The sequence below is a fragment of the Coregonus lavaretus genome (assembly GCF_964263955.1).
Source record: "Coregonus lavaretus genome assembly, chromosome: 28".
NCBI lineage: Eukaryota > Metazoa > Chordata > Actinopteri > Salmoniformes > Salmonidae > Coregonus > Coregonus lavaretus.
The window spans coordinates 31,603,462-31,623,636 of NC_140015.1; the positions used below are offsets into that span (position 1 = coordinate 31,603,462).

Below are 20,175 nucleotides of genomic sequence, written 5' to 3' on the forward strand. Positions count from 1 at the left end.
GTTCTTGTGATCATTTTGACCCCACGGGGTGAGATCTTGCGTGGAGCCCCAGATCGAGGGAGATTATCAGTGGTCTTGTATGTCTTCCATTTCCTAATAATTGCTCCCACAGTTGATTTCTTCAAACCAAGCTGCTTACCTATTGCAGATCCAGTCTTCCCAGCCTGGTGCAGGTCTACAATTTTGTTTCTGGTGTCTGTTTGTAGGTGACCAAATACTTATTTTCCACCATAATTTGCAAATAAATTCATTTAAAAATCCTACGATGTGATTTTCTGGAATTTTTTTCTCAATTTGTCTTTCATAGTTGACATGTACCTATGATGAAAATTACAGGCCTCTCTCATCTTTTTAAGTGGGAGAACTTGCACAATTGGTGGCTGACTAAATACTTTTTTTCCCCACTGTATATTATTACCAAATTATAATCTTCTTCACACTTTTCACAGTATTATAAATTACCCTCAACTTGGTAAAATAAACTATCTTAAAGTCCTCCTCTCATACCTTTAGAATTACCAGTGTGGATGATTAATTCATACCAGAAAGTCAAAACAGAGTTCAGAGGCCATTGAAATCATTCAACGAACTGTTCCATCCCATAGTATAGTAAACATTACCATCATTCTAAATATTTCATAAATGTTACTTATCCCAAGTGTTCATTAAGTCCTCATGACATTTATTCTCATAAGAAATCATGTATACCCTAAACTCAGTAAAAACCGAAAAACTCCATAAAATTCGCTGTGTGTGCTCCTTTAAGACTTATCACCTTTGACCTCCACTAAACTGCTCCCCCTAGCCCTGGGCAACATTCCAATGAGATAAGCTAATCTCTTTCTCCTGGAAGATAAATTATACATTTTGTTAACCTTCAATTACCATCAGTAATCTAAAGATGGTAAGTACACACAAAACATGATATAGATATCCCCAGTCCTAACTCATCAATAATCGTTTGTATCATTCTAATTCCTCATAACTAATCCATAAAACCACTCAAAATTCCTCGAGTATACAATGATTATGTTTAATTGATTACCCTTCAGATCATTACCTCTTTAAATCTCACAATGATTATTGACCCCCTAAATCTGCTCCATGTGATCTCATATCAAATTATCCATTATCAATTATTTGATCAACACCATAGGAAAATCTGTCTCCCCTTCTATTGTTCCTGTCGCACCTGTAAATGTCATATTTCATTCATTAGCCAATACAATCACATACTCCGTGTAAGTAAGACATTATATTTTATTCCAGGCATCTATTTAAAAATGGTTTGATATGTTGTCTCCTACTCTTCCCTTAACATAATCCAGAACCATACATTATTTTTCTTTGATCTCAATTCAAATCATTGTCACAGCTCTATCGCAATTTCCAGTCGCTCCACAAAATCCGCTCTCCTTGCAAAGCACGCCAAACAACCACTTCCATGTCGCACAGCCAGCCACGTCATCACTCCCAACTAGCCAGCCCTTTCATCCCAAACACTAAACCCCCTAGTAGACAAAATAAAACACACTCTCAAACAGCGTTCTGCATTTACCTCTATCATCGGGTTTAAAAACTAACGTAACAACATTAACCATCCTCTATTGCTGTAGTAACGTCATGTTTGGTTCAGTTTATTTATTACTATAGTTTGTTAACAAGAAATTTGTGGAGTGGTTGAAAAACGAGTTTTAATGACTCCAACCTAAGTGTATGTAAACTTCCGACTTCAACTGTATATTGTATATCATTCAATTGTCAATGCAACTTATTATTTTTATAGGAGTGTTATGTGACAATGTATGCACTCACTAACTGTAAGTCGCTCTGGATAAGAGCGTCTGCTAAATGACAAAAATGTAAATGTAAATTACGATAGTATGTCCATAATACTTCTCTATTCTCAGTAGTTTAACTCTCACCTCATTCAGCAACACAAAAACTATCTCTCCCCGCACCTATTCCTGTTGAATAAGTGAGCCTTTCTATTTAACCCAAAACACGCTACAAATCAACATCACCAAACCAAATACTCAGTAGTATCCGGTTACCACCCATACCAGCCGTTGAATTACACTCATAAATACAGATTTCACCTTATGCCATTGAAATGACAAATAAACCATAATAGTTCAACGGAACCCTATATTGGCTTTCTACTATATTATACATTACGTCTATAACCACATTAGTTATGGTCCGATTACCCATTAAACCTTATCACATGATCCAACAACGGTACAACCTTAGAAAACTCATATTCTCTACTTTCTCACCCATGATGTACGTCAACGTTTGGGTGAGCAAGTTCATACATATATAACGTTAGGAACTTATAGGTACCTCCCAAATAATCCCTTCGTGGTGTTTTTAGCCAATTCTTAATCGACACAAATCACTTCTTCAAACTTTTTACCCGTGGAACCAAAAAATAGACTGTCATTTCCCGGACACTGCCCTTTCCTTTATCTCTGCAGTCGCGATGGTTATGACCTGTTTTGTTACAGTATTTACACGGGGCCTCACACTCTCTTTCAAAATGACCTTCCTTGATACAGTTAAAGCACTTCCTCTTATCTCCTCCCCTATTCTGCCTCCCTGGCTTATTATAGCTCTCTAATCTCTTCAATTCTCTGTGTTTAAATTCTCTAGTCTTTCCTGACTCTCTCTCTCTCTCCAGTTATTTCCTCAGCCTGTCTATTTCCTCCCTACTCTCCCTGAGTTCTGTATGTTCTTTCTCTAAAACTTCCCCCTCTTTCTTATCTTTACTGGCCTCCCTACTCTCCCCCCCTGCTTCCCCCTCTTTCTTATCTTTACTGGCCTCCCTACTCTCCCCCCCTGCTTCCCCCTCTTCCAACATTCCGGCTTGGCCGTCATATGGTGGAGGAGGTGCGGGAACCAGTCCTAATTTCCTCCTACACACAACAACGTTATCATCTGGGTTTTCTTTCCAAGCCTGTTCTGCTAAGACTGGATATAACCTTTCTGCCCTCTGCTCTGGGGGAGGCACTGAAACCTCAACTTTCACTTCATTTTCTCTCTGCATAACTCCCTTTTTCCTTCTCTGTCCTTCCTCTCTCTTCCGAGCCTCCAAGAGCCATACTCTCGCTGTGTCTAGCCCCTCCTCTCGCTGTTTCTTCAAATCCGTTCCGTAGTTTACATGCATCTGTCTAATCATAGCCTCTAATTTCTCTACATCGAGATGCCCAATAAATCCATACCTCTTCTCCCAAATGGATCCATAATAAATATTCATTTGATCTCTTCCTAACATGTATCTTTCATCCCCCGTTAATCCTCGGACCTCTTTAGAATATTTATTTCCCATGGTAGAAAAATAAGAAATCCCCCCGTTTCCATTATCATTTAGTAATAATTCAATCAATAATTATTTTCCTTGGGACTTATTATTAGGTGCGACTTTTGAGCAAATGTTATGATCAGCTTTTGTAATCAACCATTTAAATTATTCAACCCGTAACCCAGAGTGTTTTAAGACCCCAGTTTCATGAAACGGATGGGACATCCATTTTTTCTCACGCGACCTATTTTAGTCCCTTCCTTGAAACAATTGATTATCGCGTATTTCGATGGATCATTAGGTCTCACACGTATATTGGGGAAAATAAGTATTTAGTCAGCCACCAATTGTGCAAGTTCTCCCACTTAAAAAGATGAGAGAGGCCTGTAATTTTCATCATAGGTACACGTCAACTATGACAGACAAAATGAGAAAAGAAAATCCAGAAAATCACATTGTAGGATTTTTAATGAATTTATTTGCAAATTATGGTGGAAAATAAGTATTTGGTCACCTACAAACAAGCAAGATTTCTGGCTCTCTCACAGACCTGTAACTTCTTCTTTAAAAGGCTCCTCTGTTCTCCACTCGTTACCTGTATTAATGGCACCTGTTTGAACTTGTTATCAGTATAAAAGACACCTGTCCACAACCTCAAACAGTCACACTCCAAACTCCACTATGGCCAAGACCAAAGAGCTGTCAAAGGACACCAGAAACAAAATTGTAGACCTGCACCAGGCTGGGAAGACTGAATCTGCAATAGGTAAGCAGATTGGTTTGAAGAAATCAACTGTGGGAGCAATTATTAGGAAATGGAAGACATACAAGACCACTGATAATCTCCCTCGATCTGGGGCTCCACGCAAGATCTCACCACGTGGGGTCAAAATGATCACAAGAACGGTGAGCAAAAATCTTTGAACCACACGGGGGGACCTAGTGAATGACCTGCAGAGAGCTGGGACCAAAGTAACAAAGCCTACCATCAGTAACACACTACGCCACCAGGGACTCAAATCCTGCAGTGCCAGACGTGTCCCCCTGCTTAAGCCAGTACATGTCAAGGCCCGTCTGAAGTTTGCTAGAGTGCATTTGGATGATCCAGAAGAGGATTGGGAGAATGTCATATGGTCAGATGAAACCAAAATATAACTTTTTGGTAAAAACTCAACTCGTCGTGTTTGGAGGACAAAGAATGCTGAGTTGCATCCAAAGAACACCATACCTACTGTGAAGCATGGGGGTGGAAACATCATGCTTTGGGGCTGTTTTTCTGCAAAGGGACCAGGACGACTGATCCGTGTAAAGGAAAGAATGAATGGGGCCATGTATCCTGAGATTTTGAGTGAAAACCTCCTTCCATCAGCAAGGGTATTGAAGATGAAACGTGGCTGGGTCATTCAGCACGACAATGATCCCAAACACACCGCCCGGGCAACGAAGGAGTGGCTTTGTAAGAAGCATTTCAAGATCCTGGAGTGGCCTAGCCAGTCTCCAGATCTCAACCCCATAGAAAATCTTTGGAGGGAGTTGAAAGTCTGTGTTGCCCAGCGACAGCCCCAAAACATCACTGCTCTAGAGGAGATCTGCATGGAGGAATGGGCCAAAATACCAGCAACAGTGTGTGAAAACCTTGTGAAGACTTATAGAAAACGTTTGACCTGTGTCATTGCCAACAAAGGGTATATAACAAAGTATTGAGAAACTTTTGTTATTGACCAAATACTTATTTTCCACCATAATTTGCAAATAAATTCATTAGAAATCCTACAATGTGATTTTCTGGATTTTCTTTTCTCATTTTGTCTGTCATAGTTGACGTGTACCTATGATGAAAATTACAGGCTTCTCTCATCTTTTTAAGTGGGAGAACTTGCACAATTGGTGGCTGACTAAATACTTTTTTCCCCCACTGCATACAACCTTATATGATTTTTTGCTAACTCTATCCGTAACCCAGAGGTCGTAAAGCTCTAGTTTCACGAAACAGACAGAGTCCCAGTTGTTTATGCAAATCCCCAGTTGTTTATGACTCTTGACTTGTTTAATGTATCTATCTCACACGATGATAATTATCTCCCTTCCTGTTTATATTGTAAACACTGTACCCTGTACAATCTCAATATTAACTAGTTTATATTGGTATTGTCCTATTACCTTGAGTCATTTCGGACCCCCTTCCTTCCTTTACTTAAGTTACTGTGCTATACCACTCACATTTTATCCCTATCTAGAATATGGCAAGTCTTATGAGATTTTGGTAATTATTCTCTGCCCTTCACAAGAATTACTATTCTTATACAAGTTCAAATCATTTCACCAGTTTCTCAGTCCCCTTCATCCTGGAATGTTTGTCTCAGCAGTTTCTAACTCACTCCCTCTGTTAGTGGCTTTATAATGATAACCCTAACACAGTTCACACAGTCATCATCAGTATTGGGGTGAACAATTTTTGTCATAATCATAATTCCTCTATCAGCTGAAGAGACAGTGGATTGCACAATCAGATGGAACAGAGTAAATAGGCATTTTAAGGTCATATATTTAGCCTGTGGTAAATTGTGGAATAGACACGAATGCGGTTTTAACCAATCAGCATTCAGGATTTGACCCACCTGTAGTATAAATATAAAACAGTCCATCGGTCATCGGATGTAAACCTTCAAAAGACAGTTAAACAGTGACAACTAGCGGCTGTTCAGGCTAATGAACGCCAATATCCCAAAAGTTACTTTGGCATTGTTTGTATATTCAGAATCTTCTTAAACATTAACTTCATTTTACCCATTGATACGTGGCTAGAAGTGTGCATCGACCTCTGATCATTTGGGCATCATTTTGCTATGTTGCTAACTGATGTGATCAGTATCTTTCCTGGACCTAATCATGTCATAGCACATTTTACACGGACCTTAAACAATGACGGATTCGTGGAACTACACGGCGCATGCGTGAGTCAGATCATGGATCTTTAGAAATAATGATAGACTCGTCTGTTCAGTAAAGGAATATGTTAGTCTATTCACATGCCTAGTATTGTTATTATTTCTTATCCAGTTCAACCTGCATCCTAAATAACTGAACGTCATTTCTCGGTATCTGTCATTTGTTGATACGTGCGAAGGAATCATGTTTACCTCGCAAACTTCAATGCAAACGTCCTCCTTCCAAGATTCAATTGACGTGGAAGAAAAGGATACGGATTATGACAACGAAGAGATGGGATATAATCAGAAAATACAGTTGAACTGTTACTATACCATTTATCTCTACCAAGGCACCAGGTAATCTTCTCCATCTGAATGTTCTGGTTGAGTGTATCTAGCTTTACATGACTTGCCTAGGTAAATAAAGGTTAAATAAAACATAAATAAAAATCAAGAAATGTGTTTTGACAGTACACAATGGCATTATTACACTAAACTAGGGCATTATCTGGTATGCAAATATCTGCGGATGACGTGTAATGTTTACTTGCCTTAGCTACTAGGCTATAGATAATCTATGGACCTCGGCCCCTCACCCTTCTCCATAGGGATGAATGGACATTCATTACCAATCACACTAATGTCTGACTTTGTTGATATTATTAGACTCATTGGAGGTTGCAGGTTTTCACAATGTACAGTATTCATGCTCTGACTGGCTGTATACATACACTGTCATTAGTGGAGGCTGATGGGAGCAACTGTAGGAGGATGGGTTCATTGTAATGGCTGGTATGGAATCAATGGAACGGTATCAAACATATGGAAACAACATGTTGTTCCATTTATTCCATTCCAGCCATTACAACGAACCCATCGTCCTATAGCTCCTCCCACCAGCCTACTCTGACTGTCATAACGTCATCAAGTTAGTCCAGCTGCATATTGAGGCCAATTTCTCTGTCACTGTATAACCACTTTCTCCCAAATTAACTGGTTCTCGGTGGACATCAGCTGTGGATCCTGCTGCTGACTTACTGTACTGTCAGTTCAGACTTGCTGTTCTGTTCTCCACTAACTAACCACCAAGTCATGAGTATAGTAACTACCTACAGTACCTGTCTAGATCTGAGGCAGCTGCAGAGGGCAACGTGGCATGGAGCCAGAGAAGAACAGATTCCACAGCCAGTACCAGTGAGGAAGACTTTAGGTAACCAAGGTCTACCCGTGACCCGTCCGTCCGTTTCTCTAGTGGTTGTATTTCTGTGGCTTTCAGTGTTGTGCTTCTCTGTTGAATCCAAACCTATCAACCTGGAATCAACTCAGATTATTTCCTGATTGATGCTGTGTTCTGTCTTTCTACCCATCATGATGTTGTCAGTGTGCTGCTGGCTATCTGGGATATGGAGTCACAAAGCCTAGTACCTATCTACCTCCTTCTGTATACACTGATCATGCTACTTATTTTGGGATGTCCTCTTTCTATGACGTGAAGTATTTTAAGATTATGTAATGATGATGATATAGTAATGTGATATGATGTTATTAAAACATGTTATATTTCAGTGTCACATCATGCATCTTACATAGTGACCAGAAGGAAAGAGAAGTGGGAAGGAAGGTTTGAAATAGGCTCTGTGACTCACATGGGAAACTGGAAGATTATTTTTCACTATATCTGTATCTAGCCTTCATGTTGTGTTGACGTGGCATTTGGTCATCGGCTTCCTTCTTCATCTCCTCTTTGGCTGTCCACTTCCTCATCAGCTCTGATTGGTCGCCTGTCACTCTGTTTCCATCGTAACTGACTCTTGCCCCACCCACAGCCTCACCCTAGTGGACAGCAGCCTGCCTGCAGAGGCGGAGCCAGAGCTACGATGCTACATCTCCCGGAGGCTGAGCAAAGGAGCCCTGCTGGGGGGCATGGGAAACATTGCCACAGTGGAGCTCAGGTGACCTTAACTAACTTAAACTAAGGGCCCCATTCCAAACCAACCCATCTCTCCTTTCCTTAGGATCTTGTTGAACCTAATTTCAAACCAATCCAGCTTTAATATCCTTAGGAAGCAGTTGACCCCCTCTCACAGATCTGATTGCTTAGGTTTGGGATCAGCAATATAGTAACTGTATATAGAAATGTGTATATACAGTGGGGAAAAAAAGTATTTAGTCAGCCACCAATTGTGCAAGTTCTCCCACTTAAAAAGATGAGAGAGGCCTGTAATTTTCATCATAGGTACACGTCAACTATGACAGACAAATTGAGAAAAAAAAATCCAGAAAATCCCATTGTAGGATTTTTAATGAATTTATTTGCAAATTATGGTGGAAAATAAGTATTTGGTCACCTACAAACAAGCAAGATTTCTGGCTCTCACAGACCTGTACAGTTGTTACAGTATTTACACGGGGCCTCACACTCTCTTGCAAAATGACCTTCCTTGATACAGTTAAAGCACTTCCTCTTATCTCCTCCCCTATTCTGCCTCCCTGGCTTATTATAGCTCTCTAATCTCTTCAACTCTCTGTGTTTAAATTCTCTAGTCTTTCCTGACTCTCTCTCTCTATCCAGTTCTTTTCTCAGCCTGTCCATTTCCTCCCTACTCTCCCTGAGTTCTGTAAGTTCTTTCTCTAAAACTTCCCCCTCTTTCTTATCTTTACTGGCCTCCCTACTCTCCCCCCCCTGCTTCCCCCTCTTCCAACATTCCGGCTTGGCCGTCATATGGTGGAGGAGGTGCGGGGACCAGTCCTAATTTCCTCCTACACACAACAACGTTATCATCTGGGGGTTTTTTCCAAGCCTGTTCTGCTAAGACTGGATATAACCTTTCTGCCCTCTGCTCTGGGGGAGGCACTGAAACCTCAACTTTCACTTCATTTTCTCTCTGCATAACTCCCTTTTTCCTTCTCTGTCCTTCCTCTCTCTTCCGAGCCTCCAAGAGCCATACTGTCGCTGTGTCTAGCCCCTCCTCTCGCTGTTTCTTCAAATCCGTTCCGTAGTTTACATGCATCTGTCTAATCATAGCCTCTAATTTCTCTACATCGAGATGCCCAATAAATCCATACCTCTTCTCCCAAATGGATCCATAATAAATATTCATTTGATCTCTTCCTAACATATATCTTTCATCCCCCGTTAATCCTCGGACCTCTTTAGAATATTTATTTCCCATGGTAGAAAAAGAAGAAATCCCCCCGTTTACCTTATCATTTAGTAATAATTCAATCAATAATTATTTTCCTTGGGACTTATTATTAGGTGCGGCTTTTGAGCAAATGTTATGATCAGCTTTTGTAATCAACCATTTAAATTATTCAACCCGTAACCCAGAGTGTTTTAAGACCCCAGTTTCATGAAACGGATGGGACATCCATTTTTTCTCACGCGACCTATTTTAGTCCCTTCCTTGAAACAATTGATTATCGCGTATTTCGATGGATCATTAGGTCTCACACGTACATTGGGGAAAAAAAGTATTTAGTCAGCCACCAATTGTGCAAGTTCTCCCACTTAAAAAGATGAGAGAGGCCTGTAATTTTCATCATAGGTACACGTCAACTATGACAGACAAATTGAGGAAAAGAAATCCAGAAAATCACATTGTAGGATTTTTAATGAATTTATTTGCAAATTATGGTGGAAAATAAGTATTTGGTCACCTACAAACAAGCAAGATTTCTGGCTCTCACAGACCTGTAACTTCTTCTTTAAGAGGGTCCTCTGTCCTCCACTTGTTACCTGTATTAATGGCACCAGTTTGAACTTGTTATCAGTATAAAAGACACCTGTCCACAACCTCAAACAGTCACACTCCAAACTCCACAATGGCCAAGACCAAAGAGCTGTCAAAGGACACCAAAAACAAAATTGTAGACCTGCACCAGGCTGGGAAGACTGAATCTGCAATAGGTAAGCAGCTTGGTTTGAAGAAATCAACTGTGGGAGCAATTATTAGGAAATGGAAGACATACAAGACCACTGATAATCTCCCTCGATCTGGGGCTCCACGCAAGATCTCACCCCGTGGGGTCAAAATGATCACAAGAACGGTGAGCAAAAATCCCAGAACCACACGGGGGGACCTAGTGAATGACCTGCAGAGAGCTGGGACCAAAGTAACAAAGCCTACCATCAGTAACACACTACGCCGCCAGGGACTCAAATCCTGCAGTGCGAGACGTGTCCCCCTGCTTAAGCCAGTACATGTCCAGGCCCGTCTGAAGTGCATTTGGATGATCCAGAAGAGGATTGGGAGAATGTCATATGGTCAGATGAAACCAAAATATAACTTTTTGGTAAAAACTCAACTTGTCATGTTTGGAGGACAAAGAATGCTGAGTTGCATCCAAAGAACACCATACCTACTGTGAAGCATGGGGTTGGAAACATCATGCTTTGGGGCTGTTTTTCTGCAAAGGGACCAGGACGACTGATCCGTGTAAAGGAAAGAATGAATGGGGCCATGTATCGTGAGATTTTGAGTGAAAACCTCCTTCCATCAGCAAGGGCATTGAAGATGAAACGCGGCTGGGTCTTTCAGCATGACAATGATCCCAAACACACCGCCCGGGCAACGAAGGAGTGGCTTCGTAAGAAGCATTTCAAGGTCCTGGAGTGGCCTAGCCAGTCTCCAGATCTCAACCCCATAGAAAATCTTTGGAGGGAGTTGAAAGTCTGTGTTGCCCAACGACAGCCCCAAAACATCACTGCTCTAGAGGAGATCTGCATGGAGGAATGGGCCAAAATACCAGCAACAGTGTGTGAAAACCTTGTGAAGACTTACAGAAAACGTTTGACCTGTGTCATTGCCAACAAAGGGTATATAACAAAGTATTGAGAAACTTTTGTTATTGACCAAATACTTATTTTCCACCATCATATGGCAATAAATTCATTAAAAATCCTACAATGTGATTTTCTGGATTTTTTTTTCTCATTTTGTCTGTCATAGTTGACGTGTACCTATGATGAAAATTACAGGCCTCTCTCATCTTTTTAAGTGGGAGAACTTGCACAATTGGTGGCTGACTAAATAATTTTTTTCCCCACTGTAGGCTTGTGTGTCTCTGGCTCTATCTAGCCAAGCAAGGTCTTGGTGTGGAATCAGACCTAAGTATTCTCTCCTTATGTATACATCTGAAGCAATGTGGCACCAATTAGCCTGCACACTTCTAAAGTAATGTAAACCTAGTGTTTTACATTCATAATAAATATGTGTTTGTTGTCCCATCCAAGTGTCCCAGAGGCGGCGGTGGGATGTTACTGCTGTCTCCTGGAGCAGGAGAGATCCCCAGAGCAGCTCGACGCAGACGGCAATGGCTATGTGATCTGCCTCATGGGAGGCTCTGAGAAAGGCCTCAACCTATATCCTTTACAGGCTAACGCAGCTCTTTCTGAATCATAATAATGTAGAGTCAGTCTAGACTTGTATTGTGTAGATGGGTACTGAAACTCATAAACCATTAATCATTCAACTGTAAACCATTTCCTTAATCAACTGTACATTCAGACTCGAACTGGACAAGTACGTGCAAGGTCTGCAGAGCAGTCTACAGACTCCTGAGGTAAGCAGGAAGTGGAATCACCAAAATAATATAATTGTACTGGATTCTATCATCTCTTGGACAGGGCTCCTTTGTAATGAACACATTTCTATCTGAAGGGGATTCACCTAGGTTGTGTTCAGTAGGGGGTAAAAACGTTTTGAAACGGGGAGGTACTACCTGAAGTTGTCCAATAAGAACACCGATTTTTCTTCTCCATTGTGAAACGTTTAGCTATCAGTGTGCCCTACTTAACACCACCCTAGATAGATAAATAGAAAATGACTACGAAAAATAGGTAGTCCCATGTCCCTGTGTGTATGGTTATAACAGTGTTATCTCTCTCTCTCTCTCTCTCTCTCTCTCTGTGTGTGTGTGTGTGTGTGTGTGTGTGTGTGTGTGTGTGTGTGTGTTGTGTAGCTGGTGAACCTAGAGACCGAGATCAGGCCCTACCTGAGCATGTGGTACGAGGAGTCGGTGATGCACATCCACAGAGTGGTGCAGATGGTCCAGGGGAGCATCAGCTTCCTGCTACATGCTGTGAGTCACCTTTGACCCCTCATTTGACCATTACCATAGTGATTAATTCCCCCTGCACCAGTGATCCCCCCTGTACCAGTGATCCCCCCTGCACCAGTGATCCCCCCTGCACCAGTGATCCCCCCTGCACCAGTGATCCCCCCTGCACCAGTGATTCCCCCTGTACCAGTGATCCCCCCTGCACCAGTGATCCCCCCTGCACCAGTGATCCCCCCTGCACCAGTGATTCCCCCTGTACCAGTGATCCCCCCTGTACCAGTGATCCCCCCTGCACCAGTGATCCCCCCTGCACCAGTGATCCCCCCTGTACCAGTGATCCCCCCTGCACCAGTGATCCCCCCTGCACCAGTGATTCCCCCTGCACCAGTGATCCCCCCTGCACCAGTGATCCCCCCTGTACCAGTGATCCCCCCTGCACCAGTGATCCCCCCTGCACCAGTGATTCCCCCTGCACCAGTGATCCCCCCTGCACCAGTGATCCCCCCTGCACCAGTGATCCCCCCTGCACCAGTGATTCCCCCTGCACCAGTGATTCCCCCTGCACCAGTGATTCCCCCTGTACCAGTGATCCCCCCTGCACCAGTGATCCCCCCTGTACCAGTGATCCCCCCTGCACCAGTGATCCCCCCTGCACCAGTGATCCCCCCTGCACCAGTGATCCCCCCTGCACCAGTGATCCCCCCTGTACCAGTGATCCCCCCTGCACCAGTGATCCCCCCTGCACCAGTGATCCCCCCTGTACCAGTGATCCCCCCTGCACCAGTGATCCCCCCTGCACCAGTGATCCCCCCTGTACCAGTGATCCCCCCTGCACCAGTGATCCCCCCTGCACCAGTGATCCCCCCTGTACCAGTGATCCCCCCTGCACCAGTGATCCCCCCTGCACCAGTGATTCCCCCTGCACCAGTGATCCCCCCTGCACCAGTGATCCCCCCTGCACCAGTGATTCCCCCTGTACCAGTGATCCCCCCTGCACCAGTGATCCCCCCTGCACCAGTGATTCCCCCTGCACCAGTGATTCCCCCTGCACCAGTGATCCCCCCTGCACCAGTGATTCCCCCTGTACCAGTGATCCCCCCTGCACCAGTGATTCCCCCTGCACCAGTGATCCCCCCTGTACCAGTGATCCCCCCTGCACCAGTGATCCCCCCGTACCAGTGATCCCCCCTGCACCAGTGATCCCCCCGTACCAGTGATCCCCCCTGCACCAGTGATCCCCCCTGCACCAGTGATCCCCCCTGTACCAGTGATCCCCCCTGTACCAGTGATCCCCCCTGCACCAGTGATCCCCCCTGCACCAGTGATCCCCCCTGCACCAGTGATCCCCCCGTACCAGTGATCTCCCCCCTGTACCAGTGATCTCCCCCGTACAAGTGATTCCCCCCCGTACCAGTGATTCCCCCCGTACCAGTGATTCCCCCTGTACCAGTGATTCCCCCCGTACCAGTGATCCCCCCCTGTACCAGTGATTCCCCCTCCTTCTTTCAATACATTTACTTCCCCTCCATGTTCCATGTTTACTTACTAGGGCTGTGTCCACTAGCTAAAGCTGTAATTTAGTATTTACTGACTAGTAGCCATCTTGCTTGACAAAACAAATGAGAAAAAGGAAGTGGAAACATAAAAATGCGAAATGGGACATTCTCAACGTATTGTATCCTCACAAAACATCTTCACGATTGTTGGCGTCAGTCACGCAAGTGCATAGTTCAAAGCGCTATGTTGCTCATAGGGTTACCACTGTATAGCTTAGAGCAGAAATAAAGTTCCAATAGTAATTGTTGACTGGTTGTCATTGTAGGATAATGTTTTGTTTAAGCTGTAACGCTGATCAGGCCCATGTCATTGTTTTGAAGGCTCTGAGTCACATACACGTGGAGGTCACCAATGCAGATGACAGGACCAAGGCTGATGTTGCTAGGTGAGTTACTTTAAAGGTCCAGTCCAAATAGGTTTTTCTGTTAAATTATGTTTAATAAATTAGTATCACTTCTGAAAATAATCTGAAAACACCTAGTCTTTATTCCTGTGGTTAAACTATAAGAATATACAGTATTCTGTGAATATGAATGAATATGGTTCATGTGTGTGTAGGTTCATTAAGGCAGCCAGTCTGCAGGGTCTGGTCCAGGAGGACACTACCACAGCCTCTCTGTGTAAGGCCTCAGAGGCCCTTACTGACCTGATCATAGACTGCTCCACCAGCCCTGCTACACTCTCCAACACAGGTCTGTGTGACTGCTCTAACCTGTGTACATATACATATACACACGGTCATAAATATACACACACACACACAGGTCTCTGTAACTGCTCTAACCTGTGTACATATACAGTGAGGGAAAAAAGTATTTGATCCCCTGCTGATTTTGTATGTTTGCCCACTGACAAAGAAATGATCAGTCTATAATTTTAATGGTAGGTTTATTTGAACAGTGAGAGACAGAATAACAACAAAAATATCCAGAAAAACGCATCTCAAAAATGTTATAAATTGATTTGCAGATTTCTGGCTCCCAGGTGTCTTTTATACAGGTAACGAGCTGAGATTAGGAGCACACTCCTAAAGGGAGTGCTCCTAATCTCAGTTTGTTACCTGTATAAAAGACACCTGTCCACAGAAGCAATCAATCAATCAGATTGCAAACTCTCCACCATGGCCAAGACCAAATAGCTCTCCAAGGATGTCAGGGACAAGATTGTAGGCTGGACACAAGGCTGGAATGGGCTACAAGACCATCGTCAAGCAGCTTGGTGAGAAGGTGACAACAGTTGGTGCGATTATTCGCAAATGGAAGAAACACAAAATAACTGTCAATCTCCCTCGGCCTGGGGCTCCATGCAAGATCTCACCTCGTGGAGTTGCAATGATCATGAGAACGGTGAGGAATCAGCCCAGAACTACACGGGAGGATCTTGTCAATGATCTCAAGGCAGCTGGGACCATAGTCACCAAGAAAACAATTGGTAACACACTACGCCGTGAAGGACTGAAATCCTGCAGCGCCCGCAAGGTCCCCCTGCTCAAGAAAGCACATATACAGGCCCGTCTGAAGTTTGCCAATGAACATCTGAATGATTCAGAGGAGAACTGGGTGAAAGTGTTGTGGTCAGATGAGACCAAAATGAAGCTCTTTGGCATCAACTCAACTCGCCGTGTTTGGAGGAGGAGGAATGCTGCCTATGACCCCAAGAACACCATCCCCACAGTCAAACATGGAGGTGGAAACATTATGCTTTGGGGGTGTTTTTCTGCTAAGGGGACAGGACAACTTCACCGCATCAAAGGGACGATGGACGGCGCCATGTACCGTCAAATCTTGGGTGAGAACCTCCTTCCCTCAGCCAGGGCATTGAAAATGGGTCGTGGATGGGTATTCCAGCATGACAATGACCCAAAACACACGGCCAAGGCAACAAAGGAGTGGCTCAAGAAAAAGCACATTAAGGTCCTGGAGTGGCCTAGCCAGTCTCCAGACCTTAATCCCATAGAAAATCTGTGGAGGGAGCTGAAGGTTCGAGTTGCCAAACGTCAGCCTCAAAACCTTAATGACTTGGAGAAGATCTGCAAAGAGGAGTGGGACAAAATCCCTCCTGAGATGTGTGCAGACCTGGTGGCCAACTACAAGAAACGTCTGACCTCTGTGATTGCCAACAAGGGTTTTGCCACCAAGTACTAAGTCATGTTTTGCAGAGGGGTCAAATACTTATTTCCCTCAATAAAATGCAAATCAATTAATAACATTTTTGACATGCGTTTTTCTGGATTTTGTTTGTCTCTCACTGTTCAAATAAACCTACCATTAAAATTATAGACTGATCATTTCTTTGTCAGTGGGCAAACGTACAAAATCAGCAGGGGATCAAATACTTTTTTCCCTCACTGTATACACCCACACACACAGGTCTGTGTAACTGCTCTAACCTGTATACATATACACACGGTCATAAATATACACACACACACAGGTCTGTGTAACTGCTCTAACCTGTATACATATACACACGGTCATAAATATACACACACACACAGGTCTGTGTAACTGCTCTAACCTGTATACATATACACACGGTCATAAATATACACACACACACACAGGTCTGTGTAACTGCTCTAACCTGTATACATATACACACGGTCATAAATATACACACACACACAGGTCTGTGTAACTGCTCTAACCTGTATACATATACACACGGTCATAAATATACACACACACACAGGTCTGTGTAACTGCTCTAACCTGTATACATATACACACGGTCATAAATATACACACACACACAGGTCTGTGTAACTGCTCTAACCTGTATACATATACACACGGTCATAAATATACACACACACACAGGTCTGTGTAACTGCTCTAACCTGTATACATATACACACGGTCATAAATATACACACACACACAGGTCTGTGTAACTGCTCTAACCTGTATACATATACACACGGTCATAAATATACACACACACACAGGTCTGTGTAACTGCTCTAACCTGTATACATATACACACGGTCATAAATATACACACACACACAGGTCTGTGTAACTGCTCTAACCTGTATACATATACACACGGTCATAAATATACACACACACACAGGTCTGTGTAACTGCTCTAACCTGTGTACATATACACACGGTCATAAATATACACACACACACAGGTCTGTGTAACTGCTCTAACCTGTATACATATACACACGGTCATAAATATACACACACACACAGGTCTGTGTAACTGCTCTAACCTGTATACATATACACACGGTCATAAATATACACACACACACAGGTCTGTGTAACTGCTCTAACCTGTATACATATACACACGGTCATAAATATACACACACACACACAGGTCTGTGTAACTGCTCTAACCTGTATACATATACACACGGTCATAAATATACACACACACACAGGTCTGTGTAACTGCTCTAACCTGTGTACATATACACACGGTCATAAATATACACACACACACAGGTCTATTGGAACGGCTCTAACAAACACAGACACTCTCCCTCAGTCACAAATATAGATCTGTGTTACAGCTGTAGCCACACCACTCTACAAAACAGTCTTTGTACATGTACAGACACAGACTCGCCAATACATTTTCCATGGATGATCGTCAGACTACACACTGGCTAATCTCTCCGTCATCCGTCTCACAACCTTTTCCCACAGTCAGTAACCGTTTCTGTGACGACTGGATCCAGTCATTCCTGAACGCAGCAGAGCGCTGTAACCCTTTCCTCCTCAGACAGATCCTGGAGAACTTCAAACTCAAGGTGGGCAAACGCACAGCACACAGACAAGTGGATCATTTTAAAACATTATATAAATACTGTATGTCCACGCCATGTTTTAAATGGCTTACTGTTGTCTCATCCATGCTCTTTCTCTCTCCCCCTGTCTCTCCAGGCCATCCAGGACATGAACAGTCTGAAGCGGTTCATCCGTCAGGCCGAGTCGAGTCACTACGCTCTGTTCCGCTGCTGCCAGTTCCTGCAGGGCTGTGGGAATGGGGACGTGCTGCTCCAGAACGCCCACGCCGAGCACAGCGACCTCCCCGAGGCCTGCAGCATCATCCGCGTGCTGGACGAGTTCCTCAGCGAACAGCAGGCCCAGGGATGAGGGACACTGACATACCGCAGCCACCAGGGCGGCAATAGTTCAACTCTAATCGACACTGACATACCGCAGCCACCAGGGCGGCACTAGTTCAACTCTAATCGACACTGACATACCGCAGCCACCAGGGCGGCGATAGTTCTACTCTAATCGACACTGACATACCGCAGCCACCAGGGCGGCACTTTTCCTTTACCTTTTCCTTGACCTTTGGTGTTTTACAAACATGTTGTTGTTATATTTGAAGGGGTCAGTGTCTTCCATTTGCGGTGTGATTGAATAGCATTTACCCGGAAGAAACAGACCAAGTATGTTGCATCTGAATCAGAATTAACTGTAAAAACCAGAAAGATCCAAAGTCATGCTAACACTAGTGTTTTCTTTGCTAGTATTAAAACATGCAGTACTATAAACGAATGGAAACACTATCAGTATGTTTAACCCATACTATAAATCTCAACATCGAAATAATTTGTTTCGCTTATCTTACATCATGTCCAAATGTTGTATGTTTTTTATTTATTATTAGTGTTGCTTGCTTGCCTTTTGTCTGCATGGCAGTGTGCTAGCTACATACTACAGTACAAGCCTGCTTTTCTGCATAGTGGAATCACTTTAATTAGCTTTTGTTACTTACTCAATTTCACTGCTGCTTTTTGTATTTCTGTTGCTGACTGCAGTCTTTGTCTTATCTAAAGATACCCCTTAATCTGGTTAATCCTTACATTCCTTATTACGGGAATATTACAGTGTTGTAGTGGCAAAAATGTGTTGTAGATCTACTTCACAGGAGGCTGCTGAGGGGAGGACGGCTCATAATAATAATAGCCAGAACGCATGGAAACCATGTATTTGATACCATTCCACTCATTCCTCTCCAGCCATTACCATGAGCCCGTCCTCCCAAATTAAGGTGCCACCAACCTCCTGTGATCTACTTTCACTGTATATTAAGTTACAAAAATGACCTTCACAACTCTTCACCAGCCCTATTATAATGAAATAATGTTCAGGGCAAAATAACCCACATTATTTATTGTGCCTGTATGACAGCAACTAAGTAGGATATATTTTCCTATCAATGTGTCTACATCTCTAAAAGTACATAATGGTGAAAATGAAGCAATATTGTCTGTGAAGGTGTGCCCTTTAAACTGTGAACCAAGTGACATGTTAGTTGGTGTGCTATTGTATTGGACAATGTTGACTGACCATACAACCGTTAACTGTGCATTTAAATATCCTGTACAATTTCATGTCTATCATATTGATCTGTAGTTTGTCTTGTATATAAGCTGAAACAAATAGTAATGTGAATCCTCTGTGTGGACTGAATCATGAATATGTGGTCTGATTTCTGTCCATATGAAAGAATAGGGTCCCAGTTTACCTATATAATTATGGCCCTGCCTACACCTAACGACTTGTTTTTTAAATGATATGAGCAAAAAAGATTCCACTTTATTTGGAGTGTCAAGCCAGACAAAATTAAATGGGCCTATTTATATAATGAATATGATTTCGGAGTGCAGAAATTATTAAATATTAAAGCATTAGACCTCTCACTAAAGGCTTCAATCATACAAAAACTATACTTAAATTCGAACTGGTTCTTTAGTAGATTAGTAAGAATGGCCTTTTTCCCTTCATTCAGATTACAACCTCTCACTTTCAGTTATTTGAAAATGAAATAATCTAAAAGAATATATCGCAATTTTTAAAACAAGCAAATATTATAACAAATATTATGGTTAAACTCAAATATACTAATTGATAATTTTTTTTAAACATTATTTTTGGATTTAAAAAAACCCAGTATAATCTTTGTAAATTATATCATAAATAGGACTGGTGGAGTTATGTCACACATGCAGTTAACAAAAATATATGGAAAGGTCTGCTCTATCCAAAATTACAACCAACTGATTGCAGCATTACCGCAAAAATGGAGGAGGCAAGTAGAAGGGGGAGGAGGTAAGGAACTTGTCTGTCAGCCCTGCATTAAAGACTAACATTTTTCTAAAGAAAATTGTGAAAATAACAAAGTAAACCAGTTTCATTTAAGGACCAAAAAATGGACAGCTGCACCATACAGGTTGCAAAATAGTTGGGAGGAGATTTTCGATGTACCGATTCCATGGCACATAGTTTATGAACTGAAATACAAAATGACACCGGATTCAAAACGTAGCGTTTTTCCATTTAAATT

The 20,175-nt window shown here is 42.7% G+C and overlaps 1 protein-coding gene across 1 annotated transcript; it reads left to right on the forward strand.

Moving 5' to 3' along the window:
• Positions 1-6,362: 6,362 nt before the first annotated feature.
• On the forward strand, positions 6,363-19,308 carry LOC311104458 (protein Njmu-R1-like). Its single transcript, XM_084146298.1, has 10 exons — positions 6,363-6,591; positions 7,361-7,444; positions 8,061-8,186; positions 11,471-11,599; positions 11,739-11,799; positions 12,199-12,318; positions 14,175-14,239; positions 14,413-14,546; positions 17,520-17,623; positions 17,757-19,308. Exons 1-10 carry the CDS (start codon positions 6,437-6,439, stop codon positions 17,967-17,969), a joined length of 1,191 nt encoding a protein of 396 aa, XP_084002424.1. The 5' UTR covers positions 6,363-6,436; the 3' UTR covers positions 17,970-19,308.
• Positions 19,309-20,175: the final 867 nt, after the last annotated feature.

Excerpts from the sequence above, each read along its gene's own strand:
- LOC311104458 (XM_084146298.1), top strand. The coding sequence starts at position 6,437 with ATGTTTACCTCGCAAACTTCAATGCAAACGTCCTCCTTCCAAGATTCA. Across the intron at positions 12,319-14,174 it reads TCAGCTTCCTGCTACATGCT|GCTCTGAGTCACATACACGT; the intron begins GTGAGTCACCTT and ends ATTGTTTTGAAG. Across the intron at positions 17,624-17,756 it reads TGGAGAACTTCAAACTCAAG|GCCATCCAGGACATGAACAG; the intron begins GTGGGCAAACGC and ends CTGTCTCTCCAG.